This window comes from Cetorhinus maximus, chromosome 15 (assembly GCF_964194155.1).
Source record: "Cetorhinus maximus chromosome 15, sCetMax3.hap1.1, whole genome shotgun sequence".
NCBI classification, from domain to species: domain Eukaryota; kingdom Metazoa; phylum Chordata; class Chondrichthyes; order Lamniformes; family Cetorhinidae; genus Cetorhinus; species Cetorhinus maximus.
In genome coordinates this window covers 49,248,157-49,272,707 of record NC_135893.1, presented here as the reverse complement: position 1 = coordinate 49,272,707, position 24,551 = coordinate 49,248,157, and the positions used below count along the sequence as shown (strand labels likewise).

The 24,551-nt window shown below is 43.0% G+C and overlaps 1 protein-coding gene across 2 annotated transcripts in view; it reads right to left on the bottom strand.

The window, feature by feature from the left end:
• Positions 1-1,152: 1,152 nt before the first annotated feature.
• The window catches only part of snrnp25 (small nuclear ribonucleoprotein 25), a 48,516-nt gene continuing 25,117 nt past the window's right edge, over positions 1,153-24,551 (bottom strand). For both annotated transcript variants that reach the window (XM_078558372.1, XM_078558371.1), the window contains exons 3-7: positions 20,938-21,028; positions 19,467-19,572; positions 12,434-12,508; positions 10,392-10,451; positions 1,153-1,411 (exon numbers count right to left, since the gene is read on the bottom strand). In XM_078558372.1, coding sequence (XP_078414498.1) covers positions 10,394-10,451; positions 12,434-12,508; positions 19,467-19,572; positions 20,938-21,028 — 330 coding nt within the window. In that variant the 3' untranslated portion in view covers positions 1,153-1,411; positions 10,392-10,393. The remainder of the gene's footprint in view (positions 1,412-10,391; positions 10,452-12,433; positions 12,509-19,466; positions 19,573-20,937; positions 21,029-24,551) is intronic.

Genomic DNA, 24,551 nt, shown 5'->3' with positions numbered 1-24,551 from the left:
CACATCCTTTAAAAAATACCTGGATGAGCACTTGGCACTTCATAACATTCAAGGTTATGGGCCAAGTGCTGGTAAATGGGATTAGGTAGGTAGGTCAGGTGTTTCTCGTGTCGGTGCAGACTCGATGGGCCGAAGGGCCTCTTCTGCACTGTGATTCTGTGAGTAACTCACCTCCTCTCTCCCCAAAGACTTTCCACCATTGACAAGGCACAAGTCAGGAGTGTGATGGAATACTCCCCACTTGCCTGGATGAGTGCAGCTCCAACTGATTGATCCACTGTCCAGGATAAAGCAGCTCACTTGATTGGCACCAGATCCACAAACATTCACTCCCTTCACCACCGACACACAGTAGCAGCTGCGTACCATCTACAAGATGTATTGCAGGAATTGACCAAGGCTCCTTCAACAGCATCTTCCAAACCCATGACCACTGCCATCTAGAACGATAAGGGCAGCAGATAGATGGGAACAGCACCACCTGGAAGTTCCCCTCCAAGCCCCTCACCATCCTGACTTGCAAATATATTCCCATTCCTTCATTGTCACTGGGTCAAAATCCTGGAACTCCCTCCCTAACAGCACCATGGGTGTACCTACACCACATGGACTGTAGCGGCTCAAGAAGGCAGCTCACCACCACCCTCAAGGGCAACTAGGGATGGGCAATAAATGCTGGCCCAGCCAGCGAAGCCCACATTCCGTGAATGAATATTTTTAAAACAATGTTACCCAGAAATCATTGTTTACATAATGAGCGATCAATCTTTGAGTCAAGGTGTGTCAAATGGCCTTACTGATTCCTAATTATCCGGTGATCTTTTTTGAATGAGGAAAGAGAAAAAAATGGAAGGGTGAACAGAATTCATGATACACACAACCTAATTTGAATGTTACCTTGTGAACACTACTAATAGAAAAACTCTGAAAGCATAACTGGTTTTAAGTAGATATTTTAGTTTTGTGTACTGCATGGTACCTTTATAGTGCTCTGCCAATACTTAAGCTGTAGATAAATTCTATTATGATTTTCATCTGTACAACTCTAATCTGATGTGTGATATTCTTGTACTTGAACACACTTAAGACATAATGGAATTTGATATAATGAATAAGATTGCAAAAATAAAAGCTAATTTCTAAACTAGACACTGAACTATTCAATAAACATTTTATTCTGCTGAAAAACAATTCTGCCAAAAGAATACCGTACATAGAATTACAAATAGCGACAATTTTAAACATGTTTCTTTACTTGATCTTTAAAACTCTAATGAATGATTCAACTGTGTGTGCTTCTTTCCTTCCTTTACCATGGTGTGATGAAGAGTTTTATCAGGAGAGAGACGGGAACTGATATCTCTCTCCAGAACAGATTTTCCCCTCAGGCCATTCTAACAGGTACACAAATCTGGAAGGAAGAATAAACAGAAAAACAGCTGTGTTAAAGTGGCGCTTAGCTTTTTCACTTAAGTCGAAGAATATAGAAATAAAAAAGGTGCCTCATCGAGAGTCATAAAACTGTAATTGCTTGAAACTTCTGACAATGTGAAAGTGAACCTAGAGCTACCAATGACTGCTGCAGGGATTTGAAGATATCCAGGGTTTCTACTGAATTTATAGTGGTCGAGTGAGAGGAATTCTGAGGAAATTCACCACCACAGTTTCCGAGCAAACTCTGCTAAAATCACAGTACCAAACATGCAATTCCATATTTTAAAACCTTATGTCATAACTTAGTCTTTCACCTGCTTGATGCCAGTGATCAACATGTAATGGTAATGGTATGAAAACTAAAGCAATAGGTCAACACTACAAAATTAAACATTAACAAAGTAAATCAAGTTAGTCCCTTTTTTGCCCATTTTTCTCCTTTTGAAGGTGTTTACTGTTTCTGGGGTGTAGTTCCATAGGTGTTGCTCACCGTCTAGTACTTTGCCCAAGTGGCCTTTAGCAAGCTACTCAACCTCAAATTTCCTCATCCTTCAAAGAGTCATACAGACCTGAAACTTTAACTCTGTTTCTCTCTCCACAGATGCTGTCAGACCTGCCGAGTTTTTTCCAGCTTTTTTCAGCATTTTCTATTTTTATTCCATATTCTAATCACTCTCTAGAGTAAAGACCTTGCTCCATATTTCCCTACTGGATTTATTAGTAACTATGTTGCATTGATATACCCCTTGATTTTTGATTCGTCCATAAGTGGAAATATTTCCTTCACACCTATCCTGACAAACCCATTCATAACTTTAAAGACCTCTATCAGTCCTCTACTAAGACCTCTATCTTCTGAAGAAAGTCCCAACCTGTTTAATTGTTCCAATAGCTATAATCTCTATTCTGTACCATCCTTAGAAATATTTTTGTGTTTTCTCCAATGCTCCTATGGGAAGAATTTTCTCCCCATTGGGCTGGCCGGTTGGGAATGGGCACGGGGCCGATCGCCGCCCGTGATCAGCTCCGCGCTGCCATTTTATGTGGGTGGGCCATTTAAGGCCTGCCCAGCGTGAAGCGTGGCTCCCGAGGGTAGCGGGAGTGTGCGGGTGGCGGCGGGAGCCCAATGACCGTTGGGTCCAATGGCGTCCCGGCAGGCTGTTCAAATAGAGCGCTGGCAGCTGTTCATCATGGTCAGTAGAAGGGCTCCCCAGAGCACTGCTGGAAAGCAGGCCAGGCAGGAGGGTAGGGCAGCGGGGCAGTGTGCCCCTCGGTTTTCTGATGAGTGAGGAGGAGGTGGCAGCACGGCGGGAGGTCCTCTTTCCAAGAGATGGAAGGTGAAGGCCCCCCTCCTCCTGATCAAATGTGCCTGGGAGGAGTTGGCAGACATCGTCAGCTCCCATGACGTGGTGCGAAGCACATGGGTCCAATGCCGCAAGCGATTCAATGACCTCTTGCGCTCGGGAAGGGTGAGTACCATGTTGGCAGAGGTCACTTAACACAGCAGGTAGGCTTTCCCCCCAAGCCCCCCCACAACTCTGAGTGCAGTTACAGCATTGAATCCTTCACGGCATGTATCCCTCACTGGGTGGGCCAGCAGATATTGCCCATACCTAGTTCACCCTGAGTGGGCAGTGCTGAGATGGGTTCTGTACCCGCAACATGTGTGACACTGACACCCAGAGTTCTGTTTTGGGGGCAACCTCAAGGATCTGCACCTAGGCACAGGGCTGGAACTGCGAAACATGTCAAAGTCAGGCTGCTGCTAATGCTGGGAGAGGAGCTTCCAGGTGGTGGGGCACCAGTCCATCTGCTGCCCTTGGTGTTCCACGTGCTTGTGCCTCCTTGCTTTGCAAATGTGATGGAGGCAGCATGTGGGCAAGCGGGGGGTCAGCCCAGGCTTCTTGGTGTGAGTATGCGGCAGCTGTGGGGTGATGAATCACTGGAGCCCTGCAATGCCCCACTCTGGCTGGGGTGACAGGGATACGATGGGAATCCAGGTACAGGGTGGACTAATCAATGCTCCTCTCTCCTTTACAGGAGAAGACGGCACACAACACCGCTGAGCGGATGCAGACTGGCGGAGGCCAAGCCCAGTTGGCCATTGTCACCAGATACGAGCAGGAGGCGATGGATCTGGAGAGGCGCCATGTGCCCAGGTCCACCGGTGGCGGTGAGGCTGGGTGCCACAGGGAGGTATGTTTGCCAAGCACTGAGGTCAGTGTGTGTGTTCCAGCAGCCATGGCACTGCTGAATGCTCAGTGATTGAAGCTTGCAACGTGGGTTGACCATCGATTATGGAAGGCGGAGCGCATATTGATCCAGGGGACAGGCGTGCACATTGACATTATCTCCACTGTAACTAATCAAATGTCCTTGTTCTTCCTTTCAGCATCAACGGAGCAGGGCTAGAAGGAGGAGGCAGAGGGGCCCCCTCTCAACCCTGAGGGCCCTAAACAATTGGACTCACCAGCGTCACACCATCTCTGCCAGGCAGGCACCAGCGCAGATACTAGCACCTTGGTGGGAATTAGATCATCAGCTAGTGTCCCAGGGCACAGCGATGAGGGCACTTCACACTCACTTGAGGTGCGGACAGAGAGAGAGAGTGCCCAGGGCGCCGGCAGTCGGAGGACTGCTGGGGACCAGGCACATGCTCAGTCAGTGGCTGATGATGTGCCTCTGGAGTCGTCAGTGAGGCAGCAGACGCTGGAAGTGTAGCAGGGTATGCGGGAGGATCTGGCGGAGATACATGAGGCTATGCGTGGCATGATGCCTGTGCTGGAGGAGTCCACGCGGAGCATCACCAGTGCAATGAGCCTCATGGCCGAGCGCCATGCTTCCTCCATGGAGAGAGTGGCAACTTTCATGGAGAGGCTCCTCCAGGAGAACAATCAGGGCCTCCTGAGGCTCTGCTCAGACCTGCGAGCTCTCACAGTGTCATTGACCTCAGCTGGTCAGTGCCAGTGTGGGAGATGGTTTGGGCACCAAGTATCCCAGCTAGGAGCCCGTCCATTAATGGTGAGCAGGGAGGTCCGAAGCGACCTCACATTGGCGCCGGAGCTGCCTCTCCTCTCTGAGGGCTCCTCCGGATGAGGGCAGCAGCTCCTCCACCCCTCTGCCAGTGCCTGTGGCATCCGATGAGCTGTGGAACTAGCAGCTCCTTCCCAGGTGGGGCCATCAAAGGCTCCACGGGCCAGAGGATGCCTGCCAGGGTCATCGAGGCCAACAGGACAGCACAGTGAGCAGGCTGTCTCAGATGCCAGTGCCAGCGAGGAGGGAAGCACCTAGACATAGCACCTAGGAAACGTAAACTTAGGGCACCTTAGGCACTCGGTGGGTTTCTCACTGGTGATTTTATGTTGCCCCACTCGGTGTGATGTGTAACACCTTTGCAATTATTATTTTTGTGCTTCATTTTGTTAAATCATTAAATTTTGATATGTGATCATGCCTCAGGATGATTCCTTACTTCTGCAGGTGGACGGGAACCCATGATGTTATGAGTGAGTTGTTTGACATTAAGCTTTATTGACAAGGCCCTTAGTTAATGTTCCTATCCAGGCAGATTTAGCACTCAGGTATCAAGTATGGAGCCTGCAGCCCTGGCGTGTGTTGGAGGTTCATCTGCGGTGTGCTAGCTGAAGGTTCAATGGATTAAAGCCTCCGGGTGTGCCTGCCTCCCTGGAGTATGCCCGGGTCAGCGTCCACCCCTCAGCGTTCTCCTGTGTGTGCTCATCCTCGGACTCACTGCTGGACTCATTGTGTGCATCCGGAGCAACTGTGTCTACGTCTTCCTCATCCACCCCTTTCCAGCGCCAGATTGTGGAGAGCGCCACATGCAACCACTATCAGCGACACACGATCTGGCAGGTATTGGAGTGCACCCCCTGAATGGTCCAGGCATCGGAAGCGCATCTTGAGAAGACCAATGGTTCTCTCTACCACCACCTTTGTGGAGACATGGCTCCTATTATACCGCTGCTCAGCTTCTGTTCTTGGATGGCGGAGAGGCGTCATGAGCCACCTTTTGAGGGGATAGCCCTTGTCACCCAGCAGCCATCCATCCAGCCGGGCTGGAGCAATGAAGATCCTCGGCACCTGGGAGTGTCTCAGGATGTAAGCGTCATGGAAGCTGCCTGGGTGCCTTGCACAGATTTGCAGAATCAGTATCCTGTGATCACACACTATCTGCACGTTCATGGAGTGAAATCCCTTCCTGTTGATGAAGGCACCGGGCTCACCTGCTGGCGCCTTGATGGCCACATGTGTGCAGTCTATTGCACACGGGGGAAGCCAGCAATCGCTGCAAAGCCTCAGACTCGCTGTGTCTGGCTGGCCTCGTTCCAGCGGTAGTGGATGAAAGTTAATGCACGCTTGAACAGAGTGTCTGTCACCTGCTTGACACAAGTGTGGACAGCTGATTGGGAGACTCCAGAAAGATCACCCACCGACCCATGGAAAGAGCCGGAGGCATAGAAGTTGAGGGCAGCTGTGACCTTCAACGCCACTGGCATGGGGTGTCCACCCACACAGTTAGCGGAGATCTCAGGGCCAATCATCTGACAGATGGAGGTGACTGTCTCCCTTGAGAGGCGGAGCCTCCTTCAGCACTGCACCTCAGAAATATTGAGGTAGCTGCTTCACTGCCTATATACCTTGGCAGCAGGATAGCAGTGTCTTCTGCGGCCCCTTCCACCCTGGACTTCCTGTTGGCCCTGCACCCCTTGTGCCTGAGCTTCTCCTCCAAAGGTGGCTCCCCTGGAGGCTGAATGTGGACTCCTGGCCTCATCCCCCTTCTGGCCCTCTCTTCGTCCTCAGAGGAGATGCCTCCAGTGGAGAGCACAACTCCCATTCCCAGGCTAAGGGAAGGCTTCCTGAAACCAACAAGGCCCCAGAAATGATGTTTACTCGGAGTCCTGACCTGAAGCCCGTTACTCCTGTCCAAGCAGCTGTGAAGAGTTTTGAAGTATTCCTGCTCACACAGGCAAGTAACAGTAACTTTAAGCAGTAAATGTCTGACAAATAACATTTGCGACCCCACTCACCCCTCTTATCCTGTCCGTGGATGAGGTTTATACAAACGTAGCCCGTGCGACGACCTGAAGATCACACGGGCCCTGAAAAATCGCTGTCAATTGCTGCCTCAAGGGCCTTAAGTGGCCCGTTAATTAATGGCGGGCGCGTATTGGAGATCATTGCATGCCTGTCCACCGAAATATCACGATGACGCGCAGTGACGTCGGGACGCTCACCTGGCGTCACCGCACGTCATTTTGTGTATCAGCGTGTGGGGCTCACCCCCGCATGCTGACGAGAAAATTATGGCCAATGCCTTTTTAAAATAAAATAATATCCTTATTTTTCACATATTTTTTACCATTAAGAGCGCATTTCCTTAGACTTTAGTTAACAAGCTTGACAACAGAAACACAAACACATTATTGAGATCCTATGAATTGAATCATTCAAAATATTTTCATTTTAGTTCAGAAGCAGAAGCTAGATTTCATTGCTTGAAAATGTTTACAGTCTCCAGCTAAAGTCAAGAGGCTAAATATAACAAAACTCATCTTGCCATTAGCCGTGCTTTCAATAAGCTCACAGCTGGGCTTCAAACAATTTTCATGGATACTTCTGTAGAATTCTAACCAATGCACACACAGACATTCGTAGAATGATGAATCTGCTTCACTTGCTCCATTTATTTTAAGTGTACTTCAATTTCAGGATATCAACATAATAGGAAAGTTGCAAGCATCTGGGTCACTGTTAAATTTGTCAACATTGGGTATAAATATCAGATTTTCTTTCACACCAGCGAAACAGATGTGAACCAAATGGACGATGATTATCACAAGAACAAACCTAGACAGTTGCAGAACAACATGGACCTGATCCCTTTGCTACTGAGTTAAATTCCAACTTGCTAAAAAGATGAATATCATTTTGCTATCCCATTCATGTTATAGAAACATAGAAACTAGGAGCTGGAGTAGGCCATTTGGCCCTTCAAGCCTGCTCCGCCATTCATTGTTATCATAGCTGATCATCCAACTCAATAGCCTGCTCCCACTTTCTCCCCATATCCTTTGATCCCTTTCACCCCAAGAGCTATATCTAACTGCTTCTTGAAAACATACAATGTTTTGGTCTCAACTACTTTCTGTGGTAGCGAATTCCACAGGCTCACCACTCTCTGGGTGAAGAAATTTCTCCTCATCTCAGTCCTAAATGGACTACCCCTTATCCTCAGTCTGTGACCCCTGGTTCTGGACTCCCCCACCATCGGGAACATCCTTCCTGCATCTACCCTGTCTAGTCCTGTTAGAATTTTATAGGTTTCTATGAGATCCCCCCTCATTCTTCTGAACTCCAGCGAATATAATCCTAACTGACTCAATCTCTCCTCATATGTCAGTCCCACCATCCCAGCATTCAGTCTGGTAAGCCTTCGCTGCACTCCCTCTATAGCAAGTACATCCTTCCTCAGATAAGGAGACCAAAACTGCACACAATATTCCAGGTGTGGTCTCACCAAAGCCCTGTATAATTGCAGCAAGACATCCCTGCTCCTGTACTCGAATCCTCTCGCTATGAAGGCCAACAAAACGTTTGCCTACTGCACCTGCATGCTTACCTTCAGCGACTGGTGTACGAGGACACCCAGGTCTCGTTGCACATTCCCCTCTCTCAATTTATAGCCATTCAGATAATAATCTGCCTTCCTGTTTTTGCTACCAAAATGGATAACCTCACATTTATCCACATTATACTGCATCTTCCATGCATTTGCCCACTCACTCAGCTTGTCCAAATCACACTGAAGCATCTCTGCATCCTCCTCACAGCTCACCCTCCCACTCAGCTTTGTGTCATCTGCAAATTTGGAGATATTACATTTAGTTCCCTCATCTAAATCATTAATATATATTGTGAATAGCTGGGGTCCCAGCACCGATCCCTGCTGTACCCTACTAGTCACTGCCTGCCATTCGGAAAAAGACCCGTTTATTCCTACTCTTTGTTTCCTGTCTGCCAACCAGTTTTCTATCCATCTCAATACACTACCCCCAATCCCATGCACTTTAATTTTACACGCTACTCTCTTATGTGGGACTTTGTCGAAAGCCTTCTGAAAGTCCAAATAAACCACATCCACTGGCTCCCCCTCATCAACTCTACTGGTTACATTTTTGAAAAATTCCAGTAGATTTGTCAAGCATGTTTTCCCTTTCATAAATCCATGCTGACTCTGTCCGATTCTGCAACTGTTTTCCAAGTGCTCAGCTACTAAATCTTTTATAATGGACTCCAGAATTTTCCCCACTACTGACGTCAGGCTGACTGGTCTATAATTCCCTGTTTTCTCTCTACCTCCCTTTTTAAATGGTGAGGTTACATTAGCTACCCTATAATCTGTAGGAACTGTTCCAGAGTCGATAGAATCTCAGAAGATGACCACCAATGCATCCACTATTTCTAGGGCCACTTCCTTAAATACACTGGGATGTAGATTATCAGGCCCTGGGGATTTATCAGCCTTCAATCCCACCAATTTCTCCAACACCATTTCCCTACTAATACTGATTTCTTTCAGTTCCTCCCTCTCACTAAACCCTGTGTTCCCCAACATTTCTGGTGTGTTATTTGTGTCCTCCTTTGTGAAGACAGAACCAAAGTATGTATTTAGTTGGTCAGCCATTTCTTTGTTCCCCATTATAAATTCCCCTGTTTCAGACTGTAAGGGACCTACATTTGTCTTCACCAGTCTTTTTCTCTTCACATACCTATAGAAACTTTTACAGCCAGTTTTTATGTTCCCTGCAAGCTTACTCTTGTACTCTATTTTCCCCTTCTTAATCAATCCATTGGTCCTCCTTTGCTGAATTCTAAAGTGCTCCCAATCCTCAGGTCTGTTGTTTTTTCTGGCCAATTTGTATGCCTCTTCTTCGCATCTAATACTATCTCTAATTTCCCTGGTAAGCCATGGTTTCCTATTTCCTATTTTCCTTTCCTATTTTACTTTTGCGCCAGACAGGAATAAACAATTGTTGCAGTTCACCAATGCGCTCTTTGAACGTTTGCCATTACCTATCCACCATCATCCCTTTAAGTAACGTTTCCCAATCCATCATTGCCAACTCGCGCCTCATACCATCACAGTTTCCTTTATTAAGATTCAGGACCCTAGTCTCAAGAGTCAACTACGTCACTCTCCATCTTGATGAAGAATTCTATCATATTATGGTCGCTCATCCCCAAGGGCTTCGCACAACTAGATTACCAATTATTCCTTTCTCCAGTCTAGGATGGCCTGTTCCCTAATTGGTTCCTCAACGTATTGGTCCAGAAAACCATCCTGTATACACTCCAGGAATTCCTCCTCTATGGTATTGTTACTAATTTGATTTGCTCAATCTATATGCAGATTAAAGTCACCCATAATTACAGATGTTAAATCTGGACCAGGCAGCATTTGAAGGGGCATCACATTCTACGAGCAAGCAATGAGCCATAATAACCCTCATTGACTGCCCCCCTGATTGAGATTCCACACCAAGAACCTGGGACCTTCTGTATGCTTGAGCCGCACACTGGATGAACTCACTGAGCTCCTGAGGCAGTTCTCTTTAGTGTTTATGAGATTATTATGAAATTATTACCTTCCGATTCACGGCCTATAATGATGGGCATTCAGCCACAATTAAATGCTGACTGCTTCAAACTGGGATTTTTTTTAATGAAGACATTTACTGTCCAACCATGGCTATTAGCTGAACATATCCTACTGGCCCTGTCCTTTGGGATGTGACATGTTCAGAGAAACATTGGTTATGAACAAGAAGGGAAACTGCATGGATGGGACATGGGGCAGAGACGCTGTACGATAAAAATTTTCTGCTTAGACTACAAGTAAAAAATTAAGTTCCCAAACTACCGACAGGAATACCAACCTTTATTTTTTTCGAAGTTTCTTTATGAAGGTAACTTCATCTCGATTCCTTATACCATAACTGCAAGTGAAAAGTTTACACTTTAGAATCAAGTAATCATTTCCTGCTCTGCAAGTTTTCCCTTCCAAAGCTAATAATTATATGAGTTTATGCTTTAATTGCAGAGCCAACAGGAAACCAGCCGCAGATACCATGCAACATATTGTACCTACATATCACTGTTTACAGCAATGCAAGTGTTGGTAGCTGCGTGACAAAGTAAACAAGACAATACAGTTAGTCTTAAGCCTACATCATTGTGTAAATAATTGGGAGTTTCTATCAAATTACAAAATGTAGCGTGAATAAAAAGGTTTGATTTTGATTCATTGAGGTTTATGGATAACATTGAAACCTAGTAGTTATTTAACCATGTAATTTAGATAACATCAAACAACTGAAGCAAAGCTCAGCTGATCTACCTTTGGTTTTGAAGCCCGTGAATTTTCTTTATATTTGTCTTCAATCCTCTTACTTTTGTAAGAACAGAAAATTTAATATATAATAAGAGAACATCTGCTTGTCAGACAATTTTAAGTTTTGCTATATATTGGCTAGCGTTACTCAATGGCCCTGCTAATTATCTACTAAAACTCAACAACTATACCTTCTGAGCTACGCATAATGATGAATAAAAGGGGGAAGGTAAGCAGAAAGCATATTTTCTTGCAGGTTAATTATTTTCAGAGATTGGAACAGTTAATCCTCTATGGCAGGTTCAGTAACCCAAGTAGGCTTGCAGTATGCCAGACACAATTGATGATTTTCTAGCTAGTTTGGCTCATTGATGACTGATAACCTGATAACCAACCTGATAAATAGATCTGCCATTGTGGGCTGGAATCATCCTCACTCACATCAAGATAACCTTATAACCTAATGCCCCAAAAGGTAGGGTAGTCCTAGTTGGATAATCAGTCCAGCTTTACTCATATTCTGAACTGAGAAGCTGTGGGCTTCAGCTGGTTAAACTCCAGCAGAAACCCTACATATAAGGTGGGCATTCCCAAGTCTCGGTTCTTGTTGACCTGAATTTAAATTGTTTGGTTTGAACTTTCTTAGCATGGTGATGCCACTCCGCAACTTCAGGTACTTATGATCATTTCATTTTCTTTCTACTTTTTCCTGTCTGTTTAGCTTTACCCAGTCTGCTAAGAAGTCTCCTGTCATTTTTCTATTTTATTCTCCATCTCTTGGGCGGGTACTAGAACAAGCAGGAAAATATTATGAAGAGACAAATTGAAGAAACCTTAAATGTTTAGCCTTTTCCCAACATGTCCCGAGAACATATTCCACCTTCTGGTACTTTGTTGAAGAATTTCAACATTTATCTAGCAATACAAGAGGTATTATTTTACTCTCAATGGCAGCTCGAGGAGATTAGGCAATTTACAGTTATTTCGACTCAACAATGAGTTTAACAATTGCAAGTCATAATTTCAGGTCATAACCTCTGCTCCCATTTTTTTTAGGACAGAAGTCGTTAGTAATAATTCTGCTACTGCCATTTACACCTGCTCTAGACACATCTTTCGTTTCTTTACTTGTCTGATTACAATCCTCTTTTGCTTTATACCATTATTCTTTTTGTCATTTAATCTCCACTGTCTTTCACCTTATCAGAGGCCTTCTCTTTTGTTCTTTACCCCCTTCCCCTGCCTCTGTACTTGCTTAAAATTAGTTACATATTTAACTTTTCCCAGTTCTAATGAATGGGTCATCGACCTGAAAGGTTAACTCTTGTTTCTCTCTCTATAGGTGCTGCCAGACCTGCTGAGAATTTCCAACATTTTCAGTTTTTCTTTCAGGTTTCCATTATCTGCAAAATTTTATTTTTATATTCTTTGAGTCTTTCAGCTTAACATACATTTTCTATCAAATGACCTTTGGACATATATATGCATTTTTACAGTTTTATTCAGAAGATTGATATAAAGCCACTTATTGGTGATTGGGAGGTCTTAAACAGGGAAATCACATGCCATAAACTTGTTAATGCTTACTCTTTGAGTTTCATTTTATCGTCAGTCAGTTTCTCTCCGTTAAATGTCAGATGGTAGGTCCTCCAGATATATTTCCTATACAGAAATAAGAAAATCTTGTATTTCATTCTATAACATTACACAGAATTGATCTCATTCAATTATTTATAAATAGAACAGAAATGGAATTGGATAAATACTTGATGGGAAAAAAGCTTAGAATAAGGGTGAAAGAACATGGAGATGATCAGAGTCTCATAAATGCTCATAGTATCATAAGGTTTAAGTTACATATTGAAAAGGACAAGGAGCAATCCAGAGTAAAAATTGGGGGTGGGCCAATTTCAATGGGGTGAGAAGAGATCTGACCCAGGGAAACTGGAATCGAAGACTGGCAGCCAAAACAGTAATGGAACAATGGGATGATACTTTTAAACAGGAGAGGGTCGAGGTATATTTCTATAATAAGGAAATGTAGGACGAACAAAGCCAGAGATGATGAACGAGTTAGAGAGGAAGATGAAGCAGAAAAAGGGTGCCGATGACAGGTGGCAGGTTAATGATACAAGTGAGAACCAGGCTGAATATAAAAAAATTCAGAGAGGAAGTGAAAAGAAAATCAGGGATAAAGAGAGAATATGAGAAGAGACTGGCAGCTAACATAAAAGGGAATGCCAACATTTTCTATAGGCATATAAATAGTAAAAGCATGGTAAAATGAGGTGTGGGGATTAGGGATGATAAAAGAGGATTTATGCATGAAGGCAGAGGGCATGGCTGAGGTACAAAAGAGGTACTTTGCATTTATCTTTACCAAAGCAAAACAAGCTGTCAAAATCAGTGAAAGTGTAAAGCAGATCTTCTGACATTGTATTGGCATTTAGTGCAATACTAAAAAAAGCAGCTTGGGGCTCGAAACTTTGTTGATTGTTTTGGATTTCCAAAATGTATTTCTGTTTGATATGAAAAGATGCAGCACAGATTTGCTAGCATTTTCCAGGATTAGGGATTACGGAAACTTTAGAAGTCAGGACTCTTTTCCATAGACCCGAGGTAGAGTTATGATACAGTAAATAGTTTTCCAAAGCTCAGTGAGACATTCACAAGAAACACAAGTGTCAGAATTAAAGTGTTTAGAAAAACGATCGCTTACAGATAATGTGGAAATCTTTCTTACAAATAGCTGCAAAAGCAAAGTCCATAAATCATTTTTGAAGAAAGTTGGTTGATAAAGAAGAACATCAAGGTTTATGGGAAGCAATTAGGAGTGTGGGATTAGACAAACTGCTCTAATGGAACATAATATATACAAACAGACTGTTCCTGATGATTGAGGGGTCTAGAACAAGGGTACATAGGCATAAGATTAAGTGCAAGAGATTGAGGACAAAGAGCAAGGGAAAGCTTTTTAGAGTAGAGTTGATGATTGAACTATCGGATCATGATCGTATTGAATGGCAGAGCAGGCTCGAACAGCCTGTTCCTATTTCTTGTATTCTTGTGAAACCAAGAGCAGGTCAACATGTAAGAACAGGTTTGATGGATGTTTGAAGGAAAGATGAATAAAAGGTTATGGGAACAGAACAGACGAACGGGGTTAGGGCTGTTGCAGGATAAATACCAATGTGAACTGTAGAAGCTGTTTCAATGTTGTCATTTCAATGTAATTTCTGAAACAAAATATGCAGCTTTTTTGCAAGAAACTGGACACAGTCTGGGATTTAATACTCAGTGCAAGACCACCTCAAAGAGAAAAAAATATACCACATCAATCTCACACCCACTTGAACACAACTACAACCAATGCAAAGCCAGTTTTCTAAACATTAATGCTTCAAAGTGCTCTGATGCTCCAGCGGACCTTCCTTAAAGTGTTAATACTAGTAAGATGCTGACCAGATAGTTAGCTCTTTGCTAACATTAAAAAATTACCATTTATGGTCAACAGAGCAATCAAGGCTCTGTACAGGTTCAAATATGAAGGGCTATCTTTTCCCCAGTTTGAGGGCAATAAAAACCAGGATAATTTCATTCAGCACATCATCCAGGCATTCACAGCTCTCAAAGTCCTATCATGGTGAAACCATTGGTGCAATACAGTTGCGCTACTGGTTTTAGCTAATGGTAGTCTATTATCTGCAAAAGCATAGCTGCACTACACTACAAAAGAAACCAGTGTTAGACAGGATACCTTTAATATAAATTATTAAGGCAGCATACATTTGTTCAGAAATACAATAATTATTTATTCTTTTATCCTTTAGTAAATACACTCACTGTCCTCGTTCATATAAAGTTTGGCCTACATTTACACAGTAGCAGTTTTCCTACCTGAAATTTCCAATGATGCTGCTCAGTAAGAATAGAAACTGTCAAGTAAAACCACTTTTCCCTAACCCCACAAACATAAGAATTGCCCCTCTGGGTGTACATAACAAGATCATTACAAGAGAACATATCAGCAGGATTTCTCCACCATGGCCAAGTTTACATCCTTTCTAATCAGTGGTGGTAAGGACAAATATAATCAACCTCATTACTATGGTATCTACTCATTCATTTTCACATAATCCTCTTTCATATGCAAGCTGGACCACAGCCCTTCAAGTCCAGAAACCACAACGTTTTTTTTTGTTTCTAAAGTTTCTGCTGTACTGTATGGATTACTCTTTAGCTGAAATGCTTACAGGTCATTTCTTGCTTTATAGAATTATAGAAAGTTTACGGCACAGAAAGAAGTCACTTGGCCCATTGTGCCTGCACTGGCTGAAAAATGAGCCACCCAGCCTCATCCCGCTTTCCAGCATTTGGTCCGTAGCCCTACAGGTTACAGCACATGAGGTGCAAATCCAGACACCTTTTAAATGTGTTGAGGGTTTCTGCCTCTACTACCCTTTCAGGCAGTGAGTTCCAGACCCCTACAACCCTCTGGGTGGAACAAAAAATGTCCTCATCTCCCCTCTAATCTCTCTAACAATCACTTTAAATCTATGCCCCTGAGTCATTGACCTCTCTGCTAAAGTAAACAGGCCCTTCCCATCCACTCTATCCAGGCCCCTCACATTTTTGTACATCTCAATCAAATCTCTCCTCAGCCTCCTCTGTTCCCAGGAGAACAACACCAGCCCAATCTTTCCTCATAGCTGCAATTTTCCAGTCCTGGCAACATCTTTGTAAATCTCCTCTGTATCCTCTCTAATGCAATTACACCTTTCTATAATGAGGTGACCAGAACTGCACACAGTACTCAAGTTGTGGCCTAACTAATGTTTCATATAGTTCCAGCATAACCTCCCTGCACTTATATTCTATGCCTCGGCTAATAAAGGAAAGGATTCCACATGCCTTCTTAACCACCTTATTAACCTGTGCTGCTACCTTCAGGGATCTGTGGATATTCACTGCAAGGCCTCTCAGTCCCTCTACACCTCTCAGTACTCTCCTATTTATTGTGTATTCCCTTGTCTTGTTTGACCTCTCCAAATGCCTCACCTCACACTTTTCTGGGTTGAATTTCACTTGCCACTTTTCTGCCTACCTGACCAGTCCATTGATTTCTTCAAATCTTTTAATGTGATTGTTGGATCAATATTAATCCAAAAACTTAAATTTCTGAAAAGCTTTTCTACTGGAAAATTTAGGACTGTAACTGAAATCAGAGCATAGGATATTTACAAATGCCATTTCAAATTGCCACATTCCATACCAGTGCTTCCACTATGTCTTCGTTTCTATACAACCGAAGACTCCCCACTATCACCATGGTTGACAGGGTCTACCACTGTGCCCATTCCATTTCCCACTCTTCTCCCCTATCTCCTTCCTCTCCCTCCCAGAGCCAGGACAGGGTTCCCCTTGTGCTCACCATCCACTCCACCAGCCTCCAAATTCAACAGATCATCCTCCGCCATTTTCGCCACCTCCAGCGTGACACCACCACCAGACCCACCTTTCCCTCCCCTCCCCTTTCAGCATTTTGAAGGGATGTTCCCTCTCTGACACCTTGGACTACTCCTCATTCATCCCCAACATTCTCCGCCTCCCACACCTTCCCATGCAAGTACAGGAGATGCAACACCTATCCCTTTACCTCCTCCCTTCTCAAAATCCTAAGCACTCCTTCCAGGTGAAACAATTATTTCTTTTTACACATTGTCATGTGAAATATAAGCAGAAAATGCTGGAAATACTGAGTAAGTCATGTTGTATCTGTGGAGACAGAAACAGAGTTAATGGGCTGAATTTCCCCCCGTCGGGGGTGGGGGGGGGGGGGGGGGGGGGGAGTTGATGGGCGGGCGCGTACAGGCGTGCTTCCGATCGACACCCCCATTGGAGGCGCGGCGCCATTTTACGTGGGCGGGCCAATTAAGCTCTGCTCAGCATGACATCTGCACGGAAGTGCTATGTGCTCCCTGTGCAGGCGGGAGGGGGGGGGATCCCAAAATCGAGGGTGCGCTCTTTTGTGCATGTGCATGAAAGAGCACACTCATCTCCCTGAGGCTAGTGCAGCCTCAGGGAGATCGTCTGTAAATGTAAGGAAGACAAAAATAAAAAAATAAAATTTCCCTTACGTGTCCCCTCATATGACAATGTCACATGAATTGGGACATGTCCATAACTTTTACAAAATCTTTATTAAAATTTTTTAAAGCCTACATGAAGCCTCATCCCGCCCGTGGATGAGGTTTCATGTTTTTTCTAGTTCCCACTGGGGCTCCTGGCCTGCCCGCCAACCTTAAGGTTGGACAGGCAGGTCCGTTAATTACTTAATTGACCCTGTCAATGGCCTCAATTGGCCATTGACAGGTCGGTGGGCGCGCAGCTGATTTTGCTGCGCTCCCGCCTTCCTGAAAATTTAAATGGGGCGCGGTGACGTCGGGAGTTCCCCCCGACGTCCCCACGTGTCATTTTACACATTGGCGAGCGGGCCCCGCCCCCACTCACCAACTCGTAAAATTCTGCCCAACGTTTTAGGGCGATGGCCTTTCGTCAGAACTGGTGAAAGTTAATGATCTAACAGTGTTTTTTGTTACTTCTTTCAATTCCGCGATTTCTCTGCCCCACTCCCCCTCTGACCTCGGCCTCCTACACTGTTCCAATGAAGCCCAATATCAGCTCGCTGAACAGCACCTCATCTTTCATTTAATCACTTTACAAGCTTCTAGACTCAATACTGAGTTCAACAATTTCAGATCATAATCTCAGCCCCCATATTACGTCAGACGGCAGCTGTTGGTAATGATTTTGCTATCCCAGTTACACCTTCACCAGACCCATCTTTTGTTTCTTTATTTACCAGTTACCATCTCCTCTTGCTTTGCACCATCAACCCTTTCGTCATTTAATCACTCCCGCCTTCCACCCTATCACAGTCCTTCCCTTTTTCTCTTTACACTCCTCCACCCCAACCATGCCACCGTACTTGCTTAAAACCTGTTAGATCATTAACTTTTGCCAGTTCTGATGAAAGGCGAACTGTTTCTCCCTTTACAGATACATCATAACCGACTGAGTATTTCCAGCATTTTCTGTTTATATTCCATATTACAATGCGTCATTTGAACATTGCTTTACAAAACATTCCTACATTAAATTATTAAAACCTACAGCTATAAACATTTTGGACTGGAGTCCTCACTTGGTTTCAATGTTTGTCTGGTGCAATTTGCCTGGAATTAACATTACCAATGCAAAAGTTTGTGGAATTTTAAGTGTAAATTACATTCATTGCAACTCTAGTTTTTGCAATCTTTTGCACTAGTTTGAAAAATCATCACACGCTGGGATTTGAATCCTTGTCCCCAGAGCATTAGCCTGGGCCTCTGGATTACTAGTCCAGTGACATTACCACTACACCACCATCTGGCCCACTGTGAATTATGACCAATTGCAGGTCTTTGTGGAGATTAATAAACTGATAACTGTACATTAATTAACTAATAAATGATTTTGTGTTGTTTTTCAAAGTCATTTTCAGTTATTTAAAATGGGGTTACTTGCAGGTCGTAGACTAGACACTCATTAAAAATACTTTTTTTTTGTGACTTTCATTGTGTCAATCAAACTGCACCAAATTACCACTTTAAATATATCATGGGTTATTTGTTCTAAAATGCTGCCGGATTGTCCTGGTTCATGACAGACTTTAAATTCAGTGATAGGCATATATGCTTGAGTGAAAACTTGAGAGGCAAAGCACTCTTCAAAATGAGCACAATTTTGGGTGCAATTTGCATCGAGATCATCAATTATGCTCCAAGCAGAAACTCTACCCCTTCAAATTTACGACACTGAACCATCAAATATTGGCACTGTTTAGTACATTTTCCTCAGTGTTCAATGAAATACGATATATTTTATACTTATCTATTCCAGGCAAATTAAGACCATAAGACTGTAAGACGTAGGAGCAGAAATAGGCCATTCAGCCCATCGAGTCTGCTCCGCCATTCAATGAGAATATGGCTGATCTGACAATCCTCAGCTCCACTTTCCTGCCTTTTCCCCATAACCCTTGATTCCCTTACTGATTAAAAATCTGTCTATCTCAGCCTTGAATATACTTAATGACCCAGCCTCTACAGCCCTCTGCAGTAAAGAATTCCACAGATTAAATGGGTGACCCCTTACTCTGAGATTATGCCCTCTGTCCTAGGCTCTCCCACAAGGGGCAAAAACCTCTCAGCATCTACCCTGTCAAGCCCCCTAACAATCTTATGTGTTTCAATAAGGTCGCCTCTCATTCTTCTAAACTCCAATGAGTACAGGCCCAACCTACACAATCTCTCCTCATAAGAAAATCCCTCCATACCCGGGATCAACCTAGTGAACCTTCTCTGGACTGCCTCCAGTGCCAGTATATCTTTCCTTAGATAAGGGGACCAAAACTGTTCACAGTAACATGATAATAATTAAATAAATATTAGACATTGAAAACTTTAGCTTTGTCTTAAAGGATTAACAGCTCATTGCTTTCATTTCAACCTATCCCCTATGAAGTGTATAGCAGTGCTACTTTAAGATATTAACATAATGAACATCAAACATAATTTACCAACTAATGTACTGTGTTCCTCCTTCACGTTCTTGCTTCAGTTGCACGTATCTCTGAATGGCTTTTTTCAGATCCAGGACAGTGTCATTTTGAATCACAACAACAGCTGAGGAGAGACAGCATTAATTATGGAGTTGCATAAAAGACAGACTTTTACAGTATAGATTACTGATGCAAAACATGGGAATCCAATGAAGTTCTGAAGAAGAGTCATACGGACTTGAAATGTTAACTCTGTTTCTCTCTTCACAGATGCTGCCAGACATGTTGCATTTTTCCAGCATTTTCTGTTTTTAGTTCAGATTTACAGCATCCGCAGTATTTTACTTTCATGGAAACTCAACGGCTGCATTCACCCCCTGTTTGTACATTCGCCCTTCTATTTGTTGCTGTAATAGCAACAAGGTGGGAGTTTTACAAAGTAGGTTGCTGACAAGCACTAACACACTCCTCTCTGTTTTTGCTGGTGCTAGGTAGCTACTGATGAGGCTTCAATGTGTTAGGCTTCACAGAAGGCGAGTCCTTCCATCTTTATCCTCTTTGTGCGGAGGTACTATTGGAGTTAAGGATGAATCAACAAATAGAAAGTAGACGTTTTATTATTTATTCATGAGATGAGGGCAGTGCTGGCAAGGCCATCATTTCTTATTCCATCCTTTTACAACTCAATGGCTTGCTAGGCTGTTTCGGATAACAGTTCAGAATCAATTGCATTACCGTGAATCACATATGTTATACACAAGAAAGCCAGCTAATGAAGGATAAAACTGGAGCCAGCATTTACACACTTTTATATTTACTTACAGAGTTACAGATTACAGGTGTTTACCTCCTAACCCAATAGCCACAGTTTCAGTCTGTATTTATTTATAAGGATTCAAGTGAATCCCCAGTTAATGCCCACCACCTGCGTACAATTAAACACAATTAATATTCAATTAACTGCATACAGATCAGACTGAGTAAGTACGGCAGATTTCCTTCCCGAAAGGACATTAGTAAATGGATATGTTTTTATGATAATCAGGTAATTTCATAGTCACTATTATGATACTAACTTTCTGTCGTCTCCAATAGTCTTAACAAGTTCCTTGGTTTCATTAATGACCAGAATCTTAGGGCCAGATTTTCACTATCGAGGCTGGTAGCTCAAGACGAGAAATCTTCTGACTTGGCAGATCCACCTTGATATAAAGGGGATGGGATACAATGGGGATGGGATTTCCGCATCCGGGTCCTGCCCGCCATTTTTAAAGGTCTCAGGAGTGGTCCTAACTCTGCGAAAATCCAGCCCCTATTCTCAAACTACCAGAACAGGAAAGATGTAACGATCATAAGTAAAATAGACAGATATACTGAACGATTGAGGACCGTACAGTTCGTAATAAGGTTGTATTGTATGTAGAACTAGAACAATCTAACATTTTCAGAGGCAACTGAAATGATGAAAACCTAAAAAAATTGCACTTACGCATAATTTCACTATCTCCTTTCTTCACTTTAACAGTCATTGCCTGGCCATACTCAAGAGCAACCTGAGAATTTATCTCTTCCAAAGTAACCTAAATATAAGAAAAAATCTAAGTTAGCAGTACTGACAAAGCTCATCTTATATCTGCACTGTCTCAGCCTACCATTTTGTTCCATAGAAAGGATTTGGGAGCAAAAGTTACTTTTAAATGTTAGATTTTTAAAAACACAGCACATTCAGACACGTTATAAAAATGTGGAAACATTAATTAAGATACTAATAAGACAGTGTTGATGGCATTTCCTCACAGAATGTAAAATAATTTTCTAGAGTGCCCCAGACAACATCTCACACCCAATTCATTGGAAAGTATTTGTTTCTACTTTCTGCCTGAAATCAGCAAAAGATGAAAAGACTGTTACTGGGATATAAACCGGCAAGGAGAAGATTTTGAAATGGGAAAGCTATGAAGGCAATGGCAATTTTAAAAGACAGCTGCTAGGTATTTTTCAAGACTAAGAGAACAGAAATACTGAAGCAAGTTTGAAATGATCTAGTTTAAGTCGTCAGAGAACATAGTGAAATGGGGAAGCAAGGCAACTTCTTTATTTGTGAGCATGTTTTACTGCTTGAATTAAGCGACATTCTATACGTTCATTGTACTATGAATTAAAGCATCCTTTAGGCTCATAGGCATCATCTCACTAAATGTTTTCAGGACGAGTGAAAGAAGCAAACATAAGGAGACAATATCGTTACAACCCTGAGTCATACTACTGTATGACAAACATTGGGTAGTTACATAAAAGTAAAATGCTCAGAGTGTTTACAGGAATGCCCCACATCACAACCCAGGGAAGGTATCGACAGTGGCTCTGAATTTGTATTCCACATCTTTAAACACAGCTGAAAAATAATAGATTGATGAAATGGAGATTTGATCTGGAATCATTGAATTTTATAGCACAACAGATGGTCATTTGCCCTGTTGTACCTGTGGCTTACTTTGAAAGAGCTGTCTCACACCTGAGGAATCCTACTGCATACTTCCCTCCAGTCAGTAAAACATCCGTTCGCCAGCACTCCCTTCCTCCTATCCCTTAGCCAATTATATACCCAAGTTACCACTGCACCCTTTATGCCATGTGCTTCTTTCTATTATCCAAATAACTCTGTTGTGAGGAACTTTATCAAATGCCTTTTGAAAGTCCACATATACAACATCTACCTCATCAACACTCTCTGTTAGTTCATCAAAGAACTCAATCAAGTTAGTTAGACATGATCGTTCCCTCCGGGACACCCTGGTCCACTCCTCCATCACCTCCTATACCTCAACCCCCTCCCACGGCACCTTCCCATGCAACCACAGAAGGTGCAACACCTGCCCCTTTACTTTCCCTCTCCTCACCGTCCAAGGACCCAAACACTCCTTTCAAGTGAAGCAGCATTTCACTGGCGCTTCCCTCAATTTAGTCTACTGCATTCGTTGCTCCCAATGCGGTTTCCTCTACATTGGAGAGACCAAACGCAGACTGGGTGACCGCGTTGCAGGACACCTTCGGTCTGTCCGCAAGCATTACCCAGACCTCCCTGTCGCTTGCCATTTCAACACTCCACCCTGCTCTCATGCCCACATGTCCGTCCTTGGCCTGCTGCATTGTTCCAGTGAAGCTTAACGCAAACTGGAGGAACAGCACCTCATCTTCCGACTAGGCACTTTACAGCCTTCCGGACTGAATTTTGAGTTCAACAATTTTAGATCATGAACTCTCTCCTCCATCCCCACCCCCTTTCCGATCCCCCCCTTTTTTTCCCAATAATTTATATAGATTTTTCTTTTCCCACCTATTTCCATTATTTTTAAATGTATTTCCATCCATTATATCGCTACCTTTTAGCCTTTTTCGATCCCTTCACCCCACCCCACCCCCACCAGGGCTATCTGTACCTTGCTTGTCCTGCATTCTACCCTTAATTAGCACATTCCTTAGATAATATCACCACCTTCAACATCTCTTTGTCCTTTTGTCTATGACATCTTTTGGCTATCTCCACCTATCACTGGCCCTCTATCCAGCTCTACTTGTCCCACCCTCCCTTAAACCAGCTTATATTTCACCTCTCTTCTATTTTTACTTAGTTCTGTTGAAGAGTAATATGGACTTAAAACGTTAACTGTGTTCCTCTCCGCAGATGCTGCCAGACCTGCTGAGTTTTTCCAGGTATTTTTATTTTTGTTTTGGATTTCCAGCATCTGCAGTTTTTTGCTTTTATGATTTACCTTTTACCTCTTAGGTCTTTAACTTCTGGCTGTCCCTTATTAACCCATGCTTTTCCAACTGAAAATTAATTTCCACCCTGGCAGAGTATTTTTCCCACCGCTGACAGACTGATTATCCCATAGTGACCAGGATATTCCTTCTCCCTATTTTTGAACAGGGGTGTAACATTTTCAATTTTTCAGTCCTCAGCACCATCCCAAGGAGGATTGAAAGATTGTGGTCAGAGCTTCTGCTATCTCCATCCTAGCTTCCCTCAACAACATCAGGTCCATCTGGAGTAGGTGACTTGCTAACTTTGAACGATACCAATCTATTTAGAACTTGCCTTCTGGGCTCCACCATTCTTTTAACTGCCCTTATAATTTTTATGTGTTTAGAAAAAAAATTGGGTTCCCTTTTGTTACCCAGCTAATCTTTTCTCATTCTCTTTTTTGCCCTTCTTGTAATTCACTGCACTCTGTGTTGTCCCTGGTTTGCCATTTTATTCGGTACCTGACAATTATCATAAGCCTAATTTTTTTCTGTTTAATTTTAACCTCTAGTTCCTTTGTAATCCATGGAGCTCTAACATTGGATATCCCAATGTATACACAGTTCTACTGAAGTAGTTGCAATTGTTTAAGCCTGTCATTTGAATCTCTAGTCTTAACTCATCAACATTTTACTATAAACGTCATCATGGGTGCTCAATCCCCTACTCTGTTTAGATACACGCGAAGACATCTTATTACACCTCACCTCAGGAAAATCAGCAAGTTTCAAGATATCCTCAGTAAGTCAGCATGGCTACTGCATGCACAAAAATGCATTAGAGAGCACTACACCTTCAGAGGGAAAAAATAAAGCCCTACTTCACATAACAAGGTGCTACTTTACTTGCAGTCCTGCTTTGGGGACTGATGGAAACTATGGAGGTATTCTCTATGCCGACTGTCCTGAATGAAAATACAGTAGAATAGGGATACTGTAGGCTATTCAAAACCTAAAATTCAAGGGAAAATTTCTTCCTTAAAGTTCAAATAAAGTCAACTAGAAATCTCTGCAGCGTTGAGCTAGAAATCCTCATGCAACATTTAAATAAAGCAGTGCCATGTTAGCTTCACGATTAATTCACAATCATTTATTATGTCCCACCAAATTTATTAGTAAGAAAAGAACTTTTTCTGTTAATATTATGATCCATATAGTGGAACAATGTTGTCCTAATGGCATTTAATCTTCCAAGTTCTGTTAGTTCCATTTTATCAAATTAGAAGATTACACAATTTCTTTATAAAACACTAATAACTGATAAAATGCTAGACTGGATCAATATATCACAAAGGGCGA